The following is a 16785-nucleotide window of genomic DNA, read 5'->3' as shown; positions in this document are numbered from 1 at the left end:
CACACTAAGTTCCATAATATGAGCGTTTAAATAAGAGCGCCGCTTCTGAGGCTGGTCAAAGGATGCTTCTCGCAACAGTCTTCAAATTTTCTGTGAGCCTGGTGGCTTACGTACACCTACACATATGGTTCATTGCATCGTAGACATCTCTTTTCCCTTAGCTTGAGTACCTTACCTTCGTCGTCGTTCCGCAATCCAGAACGTGGTTCTGTTTTGTTTCGCGTGTCTCGTCAGCGTTTCTCGTCGTTAGCCACGACTTGATTTAAAACTTCAACCACTGTTCCTTTTCTCCGGCCGTTGTCTACACTGGATCGTTCTTGCAAACAGAAGCTTCACGCTACTGATACTAGTTTACCTGTTCTACGCTCTGCCTCTCGCTCGCCAAGCTGCCTGCCCCTGTCACCACTGCGAGGAATCGTGATCCCCTCCGCATCTCACGGCACATCTGCCTTCTCATCATCCAACCTCGTCGTTCCTGCCTTGCACGCCCACCTTGCTTATGCCATCTTCCAGTTCTGACACACCCCCAGTCCAGGATCCAGCTACAATTTCTCAACCTGTACCATCGCCTACGCTCTTGGTACCCTCGCATTCTTCTAAGATGACGAAACTTGACATCCCCGCTTTCTCTGGGCCACTCGAACCAGCAACCATTAATGCCTGGCTTGGACGTTGTGAGGACTCTTACCTCGCATGGTCTGCCTTGAATGCAGGTCAAGTTATGCCTTCGCAACTTCGCATCGTGCTCGCTGGACTCAAGCTCGAAGAATACAACACTAGCCTCTGGTGGAGCGAGAATCGTGATGTACTCAAACAGCTTGCCACTTGGGAGGCCTTCGCCTTGTGTTTCAAAGACCGTTTCATCCCCTCTGGCTGGCGTCTAGATGCTCTCGCCTGCTTCTACAATGTGTCGCAGGGCGCTGATGACTTTCGCTCGTTCGTCGCTACCTTGCGAGTGGCTCGGAACACACTTAGCTCAGCAGGCCTTGGATACACTATCACTGACTCGATCTTCAAGAACCACCTTTTGTTTTTTGCCCACCCCATCCTTCAACTGCGTATTCGTGCAATGCCGAATCTTGGGTACGAGAACTTGAAGGTGGACACGCTTATCGATGTCATGGCAACTACTTGGTCTAGTCTCGTCGCGGAAGGCCTCACAAAGTCAATTTCTCCTAGACTGGTGTTTAAAGCTTCCTCGGCATCGCCGCCTGTGCCCACATCGAAGCCTGCATACCCACTTCCAGATCTCAGTTACGCAGAGCGGGAAGCATTGCGCTCTGTTGGAGGTTGCTTTCACTGTCGCTTATCGCCATCTGACGCTGTCTGGAAACCACACATCGCTCGTGAATGTCCTGGTGACGTGAAACAAGGAATTCCCCCACGTGTCCCTCGTCCGGCGACAACTGTAGCAGTGGTCGGTATACCTGAAGGATGCAAGGAAGTCTATTTGACGCATGGCAACCCCGGTGTCACAGATTTCTCTGACCCTAATGCTGGTCTTGTCGCTGCTCTTATACCCAAAGATGTCATCATGCCTTCCTGTGTTCTCGAAGGCGACTCTGACAGTGATGACTCAGATTACTAATATTTGTTCCTTTAATTGTTTGACAGTTTTTTTTTTCATTTCTGAGTCGCCGATGTTTAGCTTTTGTCCCATGACCCTCCCGCCTTTCGTATACCTGCAGACTACTAGTATCAGACATCAATGCATCATAGTTTGCCACTCTATTTACGTAGCGAGGCACGAGCGGAGGAAATAGAGTTAAGTCTTTGAGCGAACAACAAACGTGACGTTCTCACCTCTTCTCTCTCTGCTGCGTCGACCAGTCACACCGTGCATTTCGTCGACTTAGCTTTTCTTTTCCCCACCCTCCTCTCCCTGAGCCATCACGCGCCGTGGCGCGATTCGGCGCCTCGCTAACCACTCACAGCAAACCAAAGAAACCCCTTGGGCCCTGAAGGGGCAAACTTAGCCAAGACACAGCGAGGCGGCCCACCCGCCCTCGCAGCTCACCTTTTTCTCATAGGCTAAAGCCCCTTTGAGGCCGGTAGGCGCTACGCGCCTTCGCCCGAAAACCCTCCCGTCCTTTCTCCCTTAATTACGACCTTGTACAAACGTTACACACTCACTTAGTTTGAACCAAGTCGTCCTTGCTCTCCTCGAACGTCACGCCAGTGTGAACCTCAAAGAGCATATATTAACTCGACATCATTCAATTGAGTCAACTAAGGCCGTGGGAAGTTTCATTTGTGAATGGGCACGGAGGTCGATACCCGTTCTATTACATACATCATGATTCTTAGTAGATAATACTAATCCGAAGAGCTGGCATGGGCTCCTTCAGCAGCTATGTCCCACCAAGTGGATGAAGAGACGCCTCTATTGCGGCCTGAGGAGCAGCATAAAATCAAAACACCACTACCCTGGCGCCAATTCTCCATCATACTTTTCTTGCAGCTCGCTGAACCTGTATCTGCTCAGGCAATTGCTCCGTTTGCACCTCAGGTGAACTCAGCCTGAGTTCATATGCTTTACGAGTTCCTGATGAACTTGTTTCATCTCTCAGCTGATCAGAGATCTTGGAGTGACCCATGGCGATGAATCGAGGGTAGGATATTTCGTTGGTATCATGGTGAGTGCCCAGCGTTCGCCATCATGAATAGCCGTTTCCTAATTCGCCTCCAAGTATTCCGTGTTCTACGTAGCTCAAGCCCTTACAACCCTTCAATGGAACCGACTCTCTGATCATGTTGGTCGAAAGCCAGTCATCTTGACCGGTCTGTTTGGTATATCGGTCTCCATGTTCCTATTTGGACTTTCAAAGACCTTCGGGGGCTTGATACTAAGGTTCGGGCATCATATTCTAATCGAACATTCCATGGTATTAATTTTTTTAGTCGTGTATTGTGCGGAGCGCTGAATGGCAACGGTGGTGTCATCAGGAGTATGATGATAGATGTTACAGATTCAAGCAACATGGCACAGGCATTAGGGTTTCTGCCTATTCCATGGATGACCGGGAGTACACTCGGGTAGGTCCCACATGTTGTTTTGTGTGCTCTGTTCTTACATTGAATGATCGGCTAGACCTCTCATTGGCGGGTCTTTGTCCCATCCGGCGGATCGTTTTCCTAGACTGTTTGGGCAGTCGACATTTCTCAAGACATATCCTTATTTCTTGGCTTGCGCTGGTCCAGCATTATTTACCGCATTCATGTGGTTGGTCATGTATATGCTTTTACAGGAGGTAATATAGTGGTTCACTCATTTCATTGATCTGTCTCATCTATGTTTAGACTGCCAACGAAGACGTCATTATGGAATCTGATTCAGAACAAATGTCGGACCATTCTTACGTTCGTACATACCAAGCCACCACAGCCAGATGGATCAAATTCCGATACGGTTCAAGGTTCCCCCGACGATTCTCAGCCCCTGCCTGTGAGCGCATTAATGACTCCGCGTGTTCTTATTGCGATGTCAAATCACGCAACTCTGGCTCTTCTTGACATCGCTCTGCGTACCCTGATACCCGTGTTTTACTCTACGCCAGTAAACATGGGTGGACTTGGCCTCGACCCTCCACGGATTGGCAATATCCTTGCAGTATTCGGTATTGCCAATGGTTTATTCCAGGTGTTTTTCTTTGCTCGGCTGCATGACCGATTTGGCACGAAGTTGGTATACACCTGCGGAGTCGCGTCCAGCGTACCGACCATCATCGCATTCCCGATCATCAACATGTTGAGCCGGACGTATGGGATTGATGCCACAGTCTGGTTCGCTGTCGGCCTTCAGCTCACGATGTCCATCGCGTTAAATATGTGTTATTGTTCGTTTTTATGTCATGTGTCGCGACCATCACTGATTAGTTTGTGATAGCTTGCGGATCGATGTATATAGCAGCTGCATCTCCAAATCGTGCATCATTGGGCGCCACTAACGGCGTTGCTCATACAGTCGCTGCGTGTGTACGCATCATTGGACCTGCATCGGCAATGTCGATGTTTTCCTTTTCTGTGAGGGACCCCTATTATGCGTGGGCGGTGTACTATTTTATGATGATGCTGGGACTCCTTGCAATTGGCGTGTCTTTCTTGCTGCCCCGTCAAATGTGGACGCGTGGTAACTAGCTTTTGTCTCGGTCGTTAGCAGCGGTACATGATACTTGTATCCTTGCAAGCAATGTTACATATCATAACTTCTGGCTTGCAATGGCTGGCGTTTGTGCGCCATTGATCAACTTTCCAATTTTTGATTCAAATTCCGCTGTTTGGTGAGTCTCAATCGCATGCATATTTGACCTTACTGAGAACTGTTCTTCTCGAAGAAGATTTTGAAAAGCAACGTCCGTCGTCAAGGCTCGCTTTTCTTAGTTCTATTGTTGTTTGCATGCCTTAGCATAGTCCTCGTACTCAGCATATTCTCTCACCGGTGGCTATCGGCTACACTGAGAAAACACTATACACGTCATACTATTACAAGAAATCGTGCGGGTGATAAAGACATTCCGGAAGCTACCCCCCGCGGTTCTATCATGCTTGGAAGATCCGAACTTCCTCTGGATACACTCAGTCAGTGATTCCATCATAACACTAAAAGCCCTACTCCAGCAACTAGAGCTGAGGCGTCATGTCGTAAGGATCGTGGTGCGTGTTATCCCCTGAACGTCGACTTATGATAGCGGATTAGCCAGGTTAGGCCCAGAGACGATAGCCCCGCAAGAGACGTTCTACTCCCACGTGAGACTGCTTTTGGCAAGTACAACGGAGTTGATCCCAGCTTCAGGGTCCAATGATGCCAGAAGGTGTGTGTCGAAACTTTGTTACGGGGCGCCTGATAACTCATTCGTTCCACCGTTGTCAAGTTAAGCTGCCGAAATTTCATTAACAATATGACTGTAGAGGGAAGTCGCCAATTGGTTCCAGGGGGTGAAGGTATGTGACGTCAGATCCATAATTGTACTGCCGCATCATGATCGATTGAAAGATTGATCACGGATTGCCAATCCGTCTCTCACTTATTGAGACCGAGAACCCTCGTTTCGGGAGTGCAGCCTAGTGCAGTGTGAGTGTGCAGTGTGCGTGTTCCATTAATATTGCACGAAAGGGTCAAGTACTTCTTCCATCAGTAATCATGAAATGACATTGATCACTTGATCACTTCGTTGCTCGAGTCCTACGGTAGTCATGGTGAACCCCGTTCTAGTGACCCGGTTTTCCTCCCCCGGTTGCTGGATCGAAGTGTTGAACATCTTTTGCACCGCTGCAATTGCCAACAGCCAGCACGCTTCTCTACTTCGTCGTTGGCGCTGACGAACGACGACACCCACACTCTTTTTTAACGTCTCGTTCTCTTATTAGTACTGCATATCCTACTTTTTTATACAGGATGCAACACGTCTCTGTCCGACATCGCGCGATTCCCAACAGGGCACTCGACCAGCGCAATCCCTCTCTTGTTAGCTTGCCCGTCCCGCCACCATCTGTCACGATGACGATACTTGCTCCCCTGATATCCATTACCGGTGAAGATAACGGTGGGGGCTCTTCAGTAATGGGTTTTCTACCACCAAGCGCGTTGACAGCATTTTTGTGGCCAACCCATACTACCACTTTCAGCGCAGGCAGTAGCAGTGAAACCGGAACAATTAGCGGAGGTGGGGGTGGGGGTGGAAATAGTAACGGAGGTGGAAGTGGGGGCGGAGGTAGTAACGGAGGTGGGAGTGGGGGTGGAAGTAGTAACGGAGGTGGGAGTGGAAGTGGAAGTGGTAGCGGAAGTGGAGACGGTAGCGAGGGTGGAGGTGGGACTGGTAGCAAAAGTGGAGGTGGTAGCGGAATTGGGGGGGGAAGTGGAAGTGGGGGTGGGGGTGGAGGTAACAGTGGCAGTGGCAGTGGTGGTGGGACTGTAACCGAAACTTACGGTGGAACTGGAGCGGGAAATGGAAGTGGAAGTGGAAGTGGAAGTGGAAATGGAGGCGGCAACGGTGAGAACAGCCCCGAGGGAAGTAGCAGCACCTCCACGCGTACATTATCACTGGCAGCCTCACCAAGCTCCCCTTCCTCTCCGGGAGGTACACCTTCCTTCATCAATGGTACCGGCAGCCATCTCAATTCTAACGGTAGCGGAGGGCCGCTCGTGAACGTCCAAGGCACTCCGGTAGTTCAGTCTTCATTTTCGACGCACAACCCCACAATAACGGGCAATCCCAAGATGTCTCAGTCCACGGGTGCACCAACCGCCGGTCTCCGAGGCTCGAGTACATCCAGTGGTGTCGGAAGCTCCCCGAGTGACGCTACTCCTACTCTTACTGCGACTTCTTCGCACCAACTGTCCTCGGGCGCAATTGGAGGAATCATTGTCATATGCTTTTTATTCCTGATTGGTTTCATCGTGCTCATCGTGCGGCGTCGCTCCATCGCTCGCCGTCTCCAGCGCCGCCAACAATGGCGGTTCGGCGGAAATACCTTGCCAGGTAGTTTATCTGTCGTAGGAGGTGGTGTGCGGGACCCTCAAAGTGGGGAACAACCTATCCAAAACAGGGCGAGTGCTCGCAGCAGCTTTGCTACCAACTTTGATCAAGGACTCATGTTCCGCATTGACTCCCCGACGTCATCCCGCAGTGTTGATCTCGCCGCACTCGGCACCACTCCCGAGTTCCCTCCCATGGTGGAAGTGCGCGAACGCACCTCGCTCTTGTTCCCTTCTGCTGGTGCTGTTTCTCGTAGAGAGTCCATGAATAGCATGATGAGTATCGGGAGCGACCCCGACACTCAGTACCTCATTATGGGAAATGATCTCAATCCTCCCGGATCATCTAGTCCCATGTCCGTCCGTCCATTTTCTCCGTCAGAATCCTTCGCGTTTCCAAGGCCACCACCCCCTTGCCCCAATCAGGCGCAGCGTGCTTCGTCCGTTTCTGCTAGTCACGACCTCGTTGCCCTTTTGTCATCCGCTGCTACTGTCGTTCAGATCCACTCTCCTCCTCCCATATTCAATTCTGATTTACTGCCCTCTGCTACCGCTTCCTCTTTCCTCCTATCACCACCCAGCGGTTCGTTGACAACTATTCCTGGCACACCTCCTAACCCTTTTGCTGATCCTGCGAAACCCGAATTCGAGACCATCCATCGCCCATTCATCCCTACCCTAGACGATGAAGTCTCTGTCGCCCCGGGTGATCAAGTCCTCGTTTTGAAGGTCTTCGACGACGGCTGGGCGTTCATCGAGAAGCAGTGCGGATTCTTGGATGATAACGAGAAGGGTCTCATTCCCGTGGACTGCTTGCGCGAAGCCGGTCAGGCCCTCCCAGTATTCCTATCTCAAAAGCGGGTAAGCGGGTACCAAGCTGATACAAGTCAACTGGCCCAAATGTTGAAGGATGGCTTCAATGCATTTTGAATGACAAGCACGTAATTGGTAAGGTTTTCTCCTCTTTACCAAAGCCCTCGTTGATTTCGTTGTTTTTTTCTCAATGATACCAGCATAATTGGAGATTTATGATATCCATCATTGATCGCGTATCAATCTCAAGTTTCTTGCATTGTTAAAAGGATCCTATGATATATTCTATCTCAGTCACCTGATTTATCGTCCTGTTTTCTCTGCTCCTCTACGGTTTTATCAAATTGTTGTCCATATCACTTCTTTCATTTATATTATCGTTTTGTTTTTGCATCTGTTGCTTATTCAACTTGGCCCTTCTGACCTAGACATTCATGTTCTATTATATTGCACATGCTGGATTTTCTCTACACTTCAGATACCTTGTCGTTGCTACTCTCTATCGCTACTGGATTTGATTGCGGACCCTTTTCATTCATCAAAAGTCTCTTTGCTTACACTTCTGCAGTGCCTCGACAGCTGTAAGAGTTGGAATATTTAGACATCCTGATGCCCGGATGTGATTCCTTGTGCGTTATCAATGACCAGTGCACTTTTAATATACGAATATCAGTACGGGCCAACTCCATACTCTAAGTCAAGCTGAGTACGAATGAGATCAGACTGATCTACATGGTAGGGCTGAACACTGTCAATCCAAGAACAAACTCGTTATCTCCAGTATATGGTTACCACTGAACAGTAGCACCCTCGTGATTAAGGTCGCCCGTCCATACAAAGGAAGTTCAGCGTTCGATGGTTTCCTGCGTTACAGACACTTGAAAGTCAGTAAGCAATTGATAGAAATTGCCAATCTCTGTTGTCACGAACACCAAGGGTGACGGTGAAGAAGATCTTGTATACGTTTCGGCAGCTAGGTTTATACCGCGGCAGTGGACGAACAGGTCTCGTGAGGGTCTAGTTCAAGATTCACTGAATCCGCGTCTTGTTGAAGTAGTTAGGGAGCTCAGATACAAAGGAAGACGAAGGCGAGTCTGGGACGATGGCCCGGGTGGTTGGGAGGAAGTGACAGTGCTGAGTCACACTGACTGGTAGCCCAGAAGATGAGCATGCGCGCGTATATGCCATCCATGATGCTGCTAGCAATGTCGTTTAGGACGTGTTCCCCGTTGACAACGATACTCATGCTATACTTAGCTTATACTAGAAGGCAAATAAAGGTCTCCGGCCGACGTGTTCGCTATACAACTTGATGCGACCCATCGAGGAGTTGAAAGTGTAGCCGACGTATATAGCGAATTTCAAAAAGGTACTGAGAGCTAACTTGGGCGAAGAGAAAGGATTGTTCATGACAAATCGCTTTCAAGAACGGCAGCACCTGGTGACTCTGAAGTCAGACTCGGACAGCCGCTACATTATTTTCTTGATGATGCACTCACTGAAAACTCGGGGGCCTTCCGTATTTCAGGTTAGACTCGAATATCTAGCGATAAAATCACAAGCTGACTCGTCAGCAAAAATTACTTTTGTGGACTGTAAAATGGTTGTGAGCATCTGGCACTACGAGTTGAAACAAACATCTCCACCGAAGGCCTCAATGTTGCTTTGCATCCATTGCAAAACTAGAAAAGTATCTTTCAGGACAGTATTGGATGCATTGAACCTGGGCCTGAGGCCTGAATAACTAGTCAGATAATGATGCGAACGTTTAACAAATCTCGGGTACAAATACGGTACTAGTAGCCCAGAAAACTCGAGTAGTAAATGTTCATCACGTGACTCACGGTGTATCATTTTACATAACAACCAACGGTCGACTCGACAGAAGGTCCGACGTATCCACTCATTGTCATACTGTAAAGGAATGGTCGACTGTCACCACAATTCATACCACCACTATGAACTGACTGGGTGCGCAATTGATAGCAAGCGCTAATCTGCTCAAGAGAGAGGTCATCGCCTGGCACGGAGGAACTGGGAATCACTCACCCTTGAACCCATCAAAACCCACTTCAGGCACATCTACTCGTTGTACTTTCTGTACTTTTCTCCCGATGGAAAAGATTTCGACACAACGAAGCTGTGGAACACCAAAGCCTGGGAGCTATAAGGAAATCCAATCAAGTGTGTCAGTTCTGTCAACTGCGTTCAGTATTCGCTGTCTGGAGAGCCATCACAAGAAACACCAATAATCACATCATATGACTCGTCGCTTGCGTGGCTCTACTTCCAACCCTACCAATGGCTACCATACGCGAATGGGATACATTGACCTGCACGTTAGGTTTCTCTTTTTTCTCCCTCCCTCCATCACATCATACCATCTACCCATTTCTCATCACTAGGCTTTTCCTCTTGATCAAGCCAACCAAATTTTCGTCACCTGCAAGAAAAGAAAAATCAAAATATGGTCGGGATCAACTTTTTGCTCATATTTACGATACGGTCAGCTTATTTATTGATTCTAATAAAAAATAGTCGACCATCTTTACCACCTTCGCGGGCGTTGTTATTCGATGATTAACAGAATCATGTACACTCGTCCATCAGCGAGCTTGGCGCCGAAATGCGTCATTGAGGGTCATTCCAAAATCATTTGGAGCCTTGCCTGCTTGGGCACCAGTTTGGCTGTATCTCCGGATGAGACGATGGTTGTGAGTGGAAGTCTGGACGGCAGACTATGGCTGTGGAACATAAAGAAGGGCAGGATGGTTGGCGATCCGTGGGAGGGCCATAATGGTCAAGTGAGGTGCCTCGACTGGTCTCCTAATGTCCTAGAGATAGCAAGTGGATCGACCGACGGCACCATACGACGCTGGAACTCGGATACTGGTCGATAAATAGCACCACCGATAGAGACCGGCCAAGGAAGGGTTTGCGCTGTCAGATACTCTCCACAAGGGGACGAATTCACAAGCGACGGGAAGGACAAAGTAATCTACATGTGGTCAAAGGACGGCGAGCTGCTCATGAAGATCGAGGGCCACGACAGCGATGTAACGTAATTATGTTGGTCCAAGGATGCCGCACACATATTCTCCGTGTCAGTCAATCCCACCATTTGAAAATGGCGGTCGCCGATTGATGGGAAGGAGCTAGGGTCATGACCGTACTATCACCTCCCTCTGTCTTTCTCCTGATGAAAACCATCTTGTTAGCGCATCACTTGACTACTCGATCCGCATCTGGGACCTCAAGACGAACCAGCTAGTCGGCAACCCGCTCTTGCATGACGACGAACTCTATACTGTTGTCGTGTCTCCTGGCGGAAAATATATCACCAGTGCTGGACCAGATGCAAAAGTTTATTTGTGGAGTCTCGAGGCAATGATGATGTGAGTGTTTGTAATATGTTGTAGGCATCTTTTCTAAGTGGGTTTTGTTGTCGTTCAGAATGTGGATGAGGGCAATGCAAAGCTCAAAGCAAGTCATCTATACTTCCCTTGTGCACTGTAACTTACTTCTTTACTAGGGACGTGCAGCCCGACCGAGAGATGTGCGTCAATAAGCTGTGAACAAATCATTTACTCATTTGCATCGTCAGATCATGCATACTAGTCTATTTTCCAAGCAGCAGCCCAATAACAGAGGCTTGGCGAAATATTTCAGTATAATCTCGTTTCTCGGATCATGCAAGTCTAATATTCGTACAGGGCAAAGACTTCTGGGATGCTAATACCAACCCCACGCCGTCCCGCAACTCCTGCTAGCCAATCGTTCGGCCTTCGTTGGCGTAATGCACTCTACCTGCACATGCACCACAATCAGTACCGTTCGAGCCCCGGCATTGGTCATTTTCCTGTAGGACTCTCTAGATACATTGTCGTAGCTCCCTGTCGCGATGAAGATGTGAGTGCTCGACATTGGCAATATTCAACCCTCTTTAACAAATTTACAGAGATATGGTATTACCCCTGAGATTGACGCCGAAACGGCCGCAGCTATGCCTCGTACAAACAATGAGGCTGGCAGTTCAACGCAACCGGGTCAACCTCAAGCCATGCTGGGGACACGAGTGTATCAAGGGGCAACCAACAGGAATGCAAGGCTCAAATGGTAGGACGGGAACTGTTTCTTATGAAGTTGGGTGTTGCGGATTATTCTGTAGTTGTGGTCGTGCTCCCTCGCATGAGTCTTGAAGCTAAATTGAACTCCCACTGAGACTCGATAATTTACCCTATTCCGCCTGGTGTGCTTTTGCAGACTATTTTGCTGCTCGTGCTACAGTTACACACACTTGCTGCGACCCCACTTGTTGTGTACATATCAGGCTACCTCAAAGGTATCTGAATTGCAATGTTTCTCACCGACTCGGACGTTCTTCATGCCAGCCTGAGCATGGGCGAGTTTTTACACCTCCGAGTCGATGTCATGTGGTGCACAAAGTTATTTCCCTGATGAGATATGAGTATGAGATCTGGGCATGCGCGTGTGTTTGTTAGTTATTTTGAAGCGTTCAAGTTAATGACGCGGAGCAGGAACACACCGTTGTTGCACGGAGTTTGAATGCTTACTTTTTCCTGGCCACTCGGAGAGGCATCACTCAGTCTACAACCTAATACCTAAGGCCTAAGGCCTGACGCCTAAGGTCCAGGCCACCGTAGTATCGATCTAATATTGGCACTTGGTCTAGATTCATAGATACCTTCAAGCTATCAATTGCAAGGTCATTTCATGACTGGGACCCAGGGAAAGGCAATCCCCTTCATTTCCCAGACTCAACATTACTAGCAATCGTTCTACTCAGTGTGCAGCCATGAACAACTCGACTTGCGGCATACCACCGGTGGTACCAGCAGACCTCCACTTCGAGAGGACATCCAGGAAACGGCCAGTCTGGGGCCAAAGTCTGGGGCGGAGTCTGGGGTCAAAGTCTGGGGCTGCGGCTGACGCGTGCGGAGCTTAATTCTGAGTTCCGGGGCAGTGCCCCATGTGCTCTATTGTGCTTCTTTTATATTGCGCACATTTAGGCGCATTCACGCACACTCGCGCTGTCCTCCCAGAATGTGCTTAAATAGTGTCAAATATGCTTTGATTGCTTAGTAGGTATTATGCGGAATACAATCGGTATACGAAAGCAGCTGGAAAATAGTGAAACCGATGCGAAACAGGTGGAGTATACCTCGAAAGTACGTTGAGAGCCGAGCATAAACGAAATAGACAACAGCCTGAGAGCGGATCGCAAACATCGAGAGCCGAGCAGAAAGGATGTAGACAGCAGAGCAGATCGAAAACATGTTGAGAGTAGACAGCGGAGGAGATCGAAAATGGGAAGCAGAAAACACAGCAACGAAGGTGCGGCAGACACTGGTAGCAGAATCAAGACACGTTGAGGAAGCACAAGTGTTGGGACAGTGGATTGACGATCATAATTTTGACTGGTTTTGGTGCGGAGAAGCACGAACATAGCATGCTAACTGCATGTGGTGAGTAGATTGGCGGGTGTGTCGGCAGCCGCTAGCCATCTACGACGGGCACACTAGTACTGGCAGGAGGCACGATGATGGCGGGTGGCTTTGGAATTGTCACAAAGCAAACACGTGACAAAAACAATTCAAACTCAGCCCGGGTCAGCCGTGTTTGCCGAACGCCCCAGACTCTGGCCCCAGACTCCGCCCCAGACTTTGGCCCCAGACTGGCCAGATCTCTGACATTCACCACTTCGACGTGCAACGTTCTATATTTCGTGAATGTCAGAGATCTGGCCAGTCTGGGGCCAAAGTCTGGGGCGGAGTCTGGGGCCAGAGTCTGGGGCGTTCGGCAAACACGGCTGACCCGGGCTGAGTTTGAATTGTTTTTGTCACGTGTTTGCTTTGTGACAATTCCAAAGCCACCCGCCATCATCGTGCCTCCTGCCAGTACTAGTGTGCCCGTCGTAGATGGCTAGCGGCTGCCGACACACCCGCCAATCTACTCACCACATGCAGTTAGCATGCTATGTTCGTGCTTCTCCGCACCAAAACCAGTCAAAATTATGATCGTCAATCCACTGTCCCAACACTTGTGCTTCCTCAACGTGTCTTGATTCTGCTACCAGTGTCTGCCGCACCTTCGTTGCTGTGTTTTCTGCTTCCCATTTTCGATCTCCTCCGCTGTCTACTCTCAACATGTTTTCGATCTGCTCTGCTGTCTACATCCTTTCTGCTCGGCTCTCGATGTTTGCGATCCGCTCTCAGGCTGTTGTCTATTTCGTTTATGCTCGGCTCTCAACGTACTTTCGAGGTATACTCCACCTGTTTCGCATCGGTTTCACTATTTTCCAGCTGCTTTCGTATACCGATTGTATTCCGCATAATACCTACTAAGCAATCAAAGCATATTTGACACTATTTAAGCACATTCTGGGAGGACAGCGCGAGTGTGCGTGAATGCGCCTAAATGTGCGCAATATAAAAGAAGCACAATAGAGCACATGGGGCACTGCCCCGTCTTATAGAAAATATGCTGTCAGTCCGGATATCGAGCGAAATGCGCGAGTATGTGCGCTGTCTCTCAAATGCACATTTCAACACATTCAGCCCTATTCGAGCACAGCTGATTCTCACTGGGAGTACTGAGTACTGATCGAGATCATTGATGTCACCAAGTGCAGTGCGGCCTGCAAGAGGTCACAAAGGGCGGGTCACAACTCACAATGGACGGGTCACACTGGTATTGCAAACGTGACCAGATATAATTGGAACTCAGAATTAAGCTCCGCACGCGTCAGCCGCAGCCCCAGACTTTGACCCCAGACTCCGCCCCAGACTTTGGCCCCAGACTGGCCGTTTCCTGGATGTCCTCTATATTTCAGGGCTGACTTCAACTTTGGCTAGATCTGGAATTTCTACTCGGCAAGTTTGGCACTGGTGAGTTACTGGTACTGTCATTCACAATTACTACCTGAAATCAGATGACGAGAATGACCTCAGGCTCCACTTGTGACACAAGGCGTAACCATGTCCCTGCATACTGCGGAATAGAGCGGTAGGTCCAGGGTTACTGGCAAACTTTGAAACGTAGCTGTGGAGTAGATTCGTTTCGGCATGAGCTCGCTTCCATTTAGAACCTTCTCGTCGAAGGAAATCGAATCTTGCGGTCCGTGGGGAACCTAACTCCAAACTCCAAACCCCACACTCCGTGAAGCACGCGATTAAAGGTTACGCTCTCACTCATGTGTGACATCACTCGAAGTGCTCTTTTCAAAGCGAACACGAGCGGGCTCATCACAATCCGTTCATTTTACACTTCACTGTTCGTTTCAGTCCGGTTTCACGGTTCTTGTAAAGTTGTCAGCTGGAAAATCTCATTGATTCTTCCCATACTCAGATCACAACAGGGCCTCCATGCAGACCTGGATGGGATTACGTATATAACTTGAAAGAAGACTGGCGCCTCTTTGAAAATTCATCTCAAATCTAGATCCGCAGCTTTCTCACTGTTTGCTTGCCACACATATAATGACGTCAGTAATTCTGCTCTCACTCTTCAAAAACTTCAAAAGTCTTATCATGGGGGAAACATCCACGGAACTGCGCGAGTACTCTCGCAATATCGCTGCGCACACTTTGAAGCAGCTCATAGAATGGCAAGCTTCGCTCGAACGCCTGTCAAAGGAATGCGAGCGGGAGAGTGTGCAGGACAGCGCCGACAAGCATGGTCCTAAAGGTAGCCGGTTGATTCTTCCTGTGAGTTGTATGGGAATTAAACTATATTCCAGAGCACGCTCGACTCCCACAAAAGACTGCGTTGAGTGGGTAGAATGATATTTCGGTGTGCAAAACCTGCGCTGTCTATATGTATGTGCCATGCAACATCATTGTCGTTCCCAGCTGAACTTAACTGAGTGCATGCCATGCAAGATAACACTACTCTTCGTTTTCTCTTCCCACCCTCAAGCCCAATACTGTGGCGTGTATATCATTTCCCTTTGTCATGTTGTATCATTTAGTTCAAGTTGTCACATATTTCAATATGATATGTAGAATATCATGACAGAACAAATATAAAAGCGTTATGCCCGTGTCATTCTTAGCAGATGTCAAATATTGGTGGTGATTCTAACCGATAGGTTTTTCGATCTCATGGGCGTGTGTTCTTGTACATGTATAAGAACCGGAAACTCATGGCTGTCATCGATAAGGTATGCCTAGGCCCGTACACGATGCATCCATTTTCGTTTACTTGTTGCTTCCATTATGGCCACCCCTCGTTCATCTCCAACTATAAACTCAAAAAGAGGCGCTTCGTTTGAAATCAAGTGCGCCTTGATATCGATCCATAACGCTTGAACTTCGAAGCTTGAGGCGCGGGCTGATGCCAGGCCGAGGTTGATTCACAAATGGTGGCACGTTGCAGATTCCTTTGCGGGAGACCGTCGGCTCCTCTGACTTAGTTCCTACCTCCAGCTTTACTAGGTGCTTGAAGAAGTGGCGTTAATAGGAACTGTCATATAATTGTTTAAACCTCGATTATCCATCCTCCGCGGCCGTTATCTATGTGCATGTAGTGCAAATACAGCAGTACGTAGTGTAGCGAAGGAATACACAAATATTTAATACGCATAAGAGTTCAGGAGAGAAGTGAGATACATTATTACATAGGCATGACCAGATATTTGAGCCTTCAACAAAGGGCGTTAGGTCGACGTAGGTAAATGGATGGCGGCGGACGCACCTGCCGTAGATTGAGGCATGTTAGGATCGCGACTTTGTATTATTGCTTTGTGATGCCTTCGCTGCATGTTCGACCTTTGTCAGTTTTGTCATAGAATTGAGTTTATCACACCCACCGGCTCGCTCCTTCTCCTCTTGTTCCTTGGCCTTGCGTTCTAGCGCAGCACGCCATTGGATAAGCTGCTCTAGCGTGTACGCAGTCATGTCCTCAGAATATTGGCACAACTCGGCATCGGGATTGATTTCTTGTGACATGATAGTGAGGATGATTTGAGTAGAGAATTTGAGCTCGATGTGTTGCTTTACTCTGCATATTGAAACATGGGGTTTTATACCCCAGCGTGGGCCGTGAGACTGCTGCTGCAAGCCCCAGGGTTGTCGGGAGTTGCAGCTATAGACCGGTGGTGTGTTCAGACACGTCGAAGGCACCCTCATGACAGTATAAAGTGATGTCGTACGCAGTCCCTTTCTTCATGAACACATCCAGGATCAAAGAGGCTGTTTTAGTGCCTGGTGCCTCATGTTTTAGGTATAGCGGTAGGCTTATTGGAAGATTAATGAATGCTGGTGAGACAGCAATCACTTCGTATTTGCGAGAGAATCGTGGGTTTGCACCGATACGCACCGCTCGCGAGACATGCCGGATTTCAAAGTTCAGTAAACACGTGACTAACTCGAGTACTTACATATAATCTTCAAGTTGGCTCATCGATGTCTTCCACCTGAAAAAATACCAGTGGCGTCGGAGATTAACTGTCAGCTGAGATCCTGGTGTGATATATG

General features: G+C 48.7%; 6 protein-coding genes across 6 annotated transcripts; 5 read left to right on the top strand and 1 right to left on the bottom strand.

Moving 5' to 3' along the window:
- The first annotated feature begins 274 nt into the window (after nt 1-274).
- Nucleotides 275-1716, top strand: HD556DRAFT_1383432 (uncharacterized protein). Its single transcript, XM_041303307.1, has one exon. It carries the CDS (start codon nt 500-502, stop codon nt 1586-1588), a length of 1089 nt encoding a protein of 362 aa, XP_041158618.1. The 5' UTR covers nt 275-499; the 3' UTR covers nt 1589-1716.
- Nucleotides 1717-2267: 551 nt separating this feature from the next.
- Nucleotides 2268-4315, top strand: HD556DRAFT_1383423 (major facilitator superfamily domain-containing protein). The gene is made up of 7 exons (XM_041303306.1): nt 2268-2509; nt 2571-2636; nt 2691-2851; nt 2902-3036; nt 3092-3251; nt 3359-3836; nt 3887-4315. Exons 1-7 carry the CDS (start codon nt 2354-2356, stop codon nt 4135-4137), a joined length of 1407 nt encoding a protein of 468 aa, XP_041158617.1. The 5' UTR covers nt 2268-2353; the 3' UTR covers nt 4138-4315.
- Nucleotides 4316-6592: 2277 nt separating this feature from the next.
- Nucleotides 6593-7405, top strand: HD556DRAFT_1240001 (uncharacterized protein; the record flags this gene model as incomplete). The annotated part of the gene is made up of 1 exon (XM_041298085.1): nt 6593-7405. One exon carries the CDS (start codon nt 6593-6595, stop codon nt 7403-7405), a length of 813 nt encoding a protein of 270 aa, XP_041158616.1.
- A 2032-nt stretch (nt 7406-9437) lies between these two features.
- Nucleotides 9438-10570, top strand: HD556DRAFT_627227 (WD40-repeat-containing domain protein). Its single transcript, XM_041311128.1, has 3 exons — nt 9438-9758; nt 9827-10457; nt 10547-10570. The coding sequence occupies exons 1-2, from the start codon at nt 9590-9592 to the stop codon at nt 10186-10188; spliced, it is 531 nt and encodes a 176-aa protein (XP_041158615.1). The 5' UTR covers nt 9438-9589; the 3' UTR covers nt 10189-10457; nt 10547-10570.
- Nucleotides 10571-12273: 1703 nt separating this feature from the next.
- On the bottom strand, nt 12274-12675 carry HD556DRAFT_1383410 (uncharacterized protein). The gene is made up of 2 exons (XM_041303305.1): nt 12411-12675; nt 12274-12386 (listed from the first exon to the last, which is right to left on the bottom strand). Exons 1-2 carry the CDS (start codon nt 12583-12585, stop codon nt 12325-12327), a joined length of 237 nt encoding a protein of 78 aa, XP_041158614.1. The 5' UTR covers nt 12586-12675; the 3' UTR covers nt 12274-12324.
- A 690-nt stretch (nt 12676-13365) lies between these two features.
- Nucleotides 13366-13767, top strand: HD556DRAFT_1383407 (uncharacterized protein). The gene is made up of 2 exons (XM_041303304.1): nt 13366-13630; nt 13655-13767. The coding sequence occupies exons 1-2, from the start codon at nt 13456-13458 to the stop codon at nt 13714-13716; spliced, it is 237 nt and encodes a 78-aa protein (XP_041158613.1). The 5' UTR covers nt 13366-13455; the 3' UTR covers nt 13717-13767.
- Nucleotides 13768-16785: the final 3018 nt, after the last annotated feature.

Source organism: Suillus plorans (genome assembly GCF_016647745.1).
Source record: "Suillus plorans strain S12 chromosome Unknown HD556scaffold_40, whole genome shotgun sequence".
NCBI classification, from domain to species: Eukaryota; Fungi; Basidiomycota; class Agaricomycetes; order Boletales; family Suillaceae; genus Suillus; species Suillus plorans.
This window is presented reverse-complemented; position numbering and strand designations above follow the sequence as displayed.

Coding starts and splice junctions, on each gene's coding strand:
- HD556DRAFT_1383432 (XM_041303307.1), top strand. CDS start 500: ATGCCATCTTCCAGTTCTGACACACCCCCAGTCCAGGATCCAGCTACA.
- HD556DRAFT_1383423 (XM_041303306.1), top strand. CDS start 2,354: ATGTCCCACCAAGTGGATGAAGAGACGCCTCTATTGCGGCCTGAGGAG. Junction 3,037..3,091: donor ATGACCGGGAGTACACTCGG/GTAGGTCCCACA, acceptor ATGATCGGCTAG/ACCTCTCATTGGCGGGTCTT. Junction 3,252..3,358: donor TGTATATGCTTTTACAGGAG/GTAATATAGTGG, acceptor CGGACCATTCTT/ACGTTCGTACATACCAAGCC.
- HD556DRAFT_627227 (XM_041311128.1), top strand. CDS start 9,590: ATGGCTACCATACGCGAATGGGATACATTGACCTGCACGTTAGGTTTC. Junction 9,759..9,826: donor AAAAGAAAAATCAAAATATG/GTCGGGATCAAC, acceptor AATAAAAAATAG/TCGACCATCTTTACCACCTT.
- HD556DRAFT_1383410 (XM_041303305.1), bottom strand. CDS start 12,585: ATGTTTTCGATCTGCTCTGCTGTCTACATCCTTTCTGCTCGGCTCTCG. Junction 12,387..12,410: donor GCTGCTTTCGTATACCGATT/GTATTCCGCATA, acceptor ATACCTACTAAG/CAATCAAAGCATATTTGACA.
- HD556DRAFT_1383407 (XM_041303304.1), top strand. CDS start 13,456: ATGTTTTCGATCTGCTCTGCTGTCTACATCCTTTCTGCTCGGCTCTCG. Junction 13,631..13,654: donor GCTGCTTTCGTATACCGATT/GTATTCCGCATA, acceptor ATACCTACTAAG/CAATCAAAGCATATTTGACA.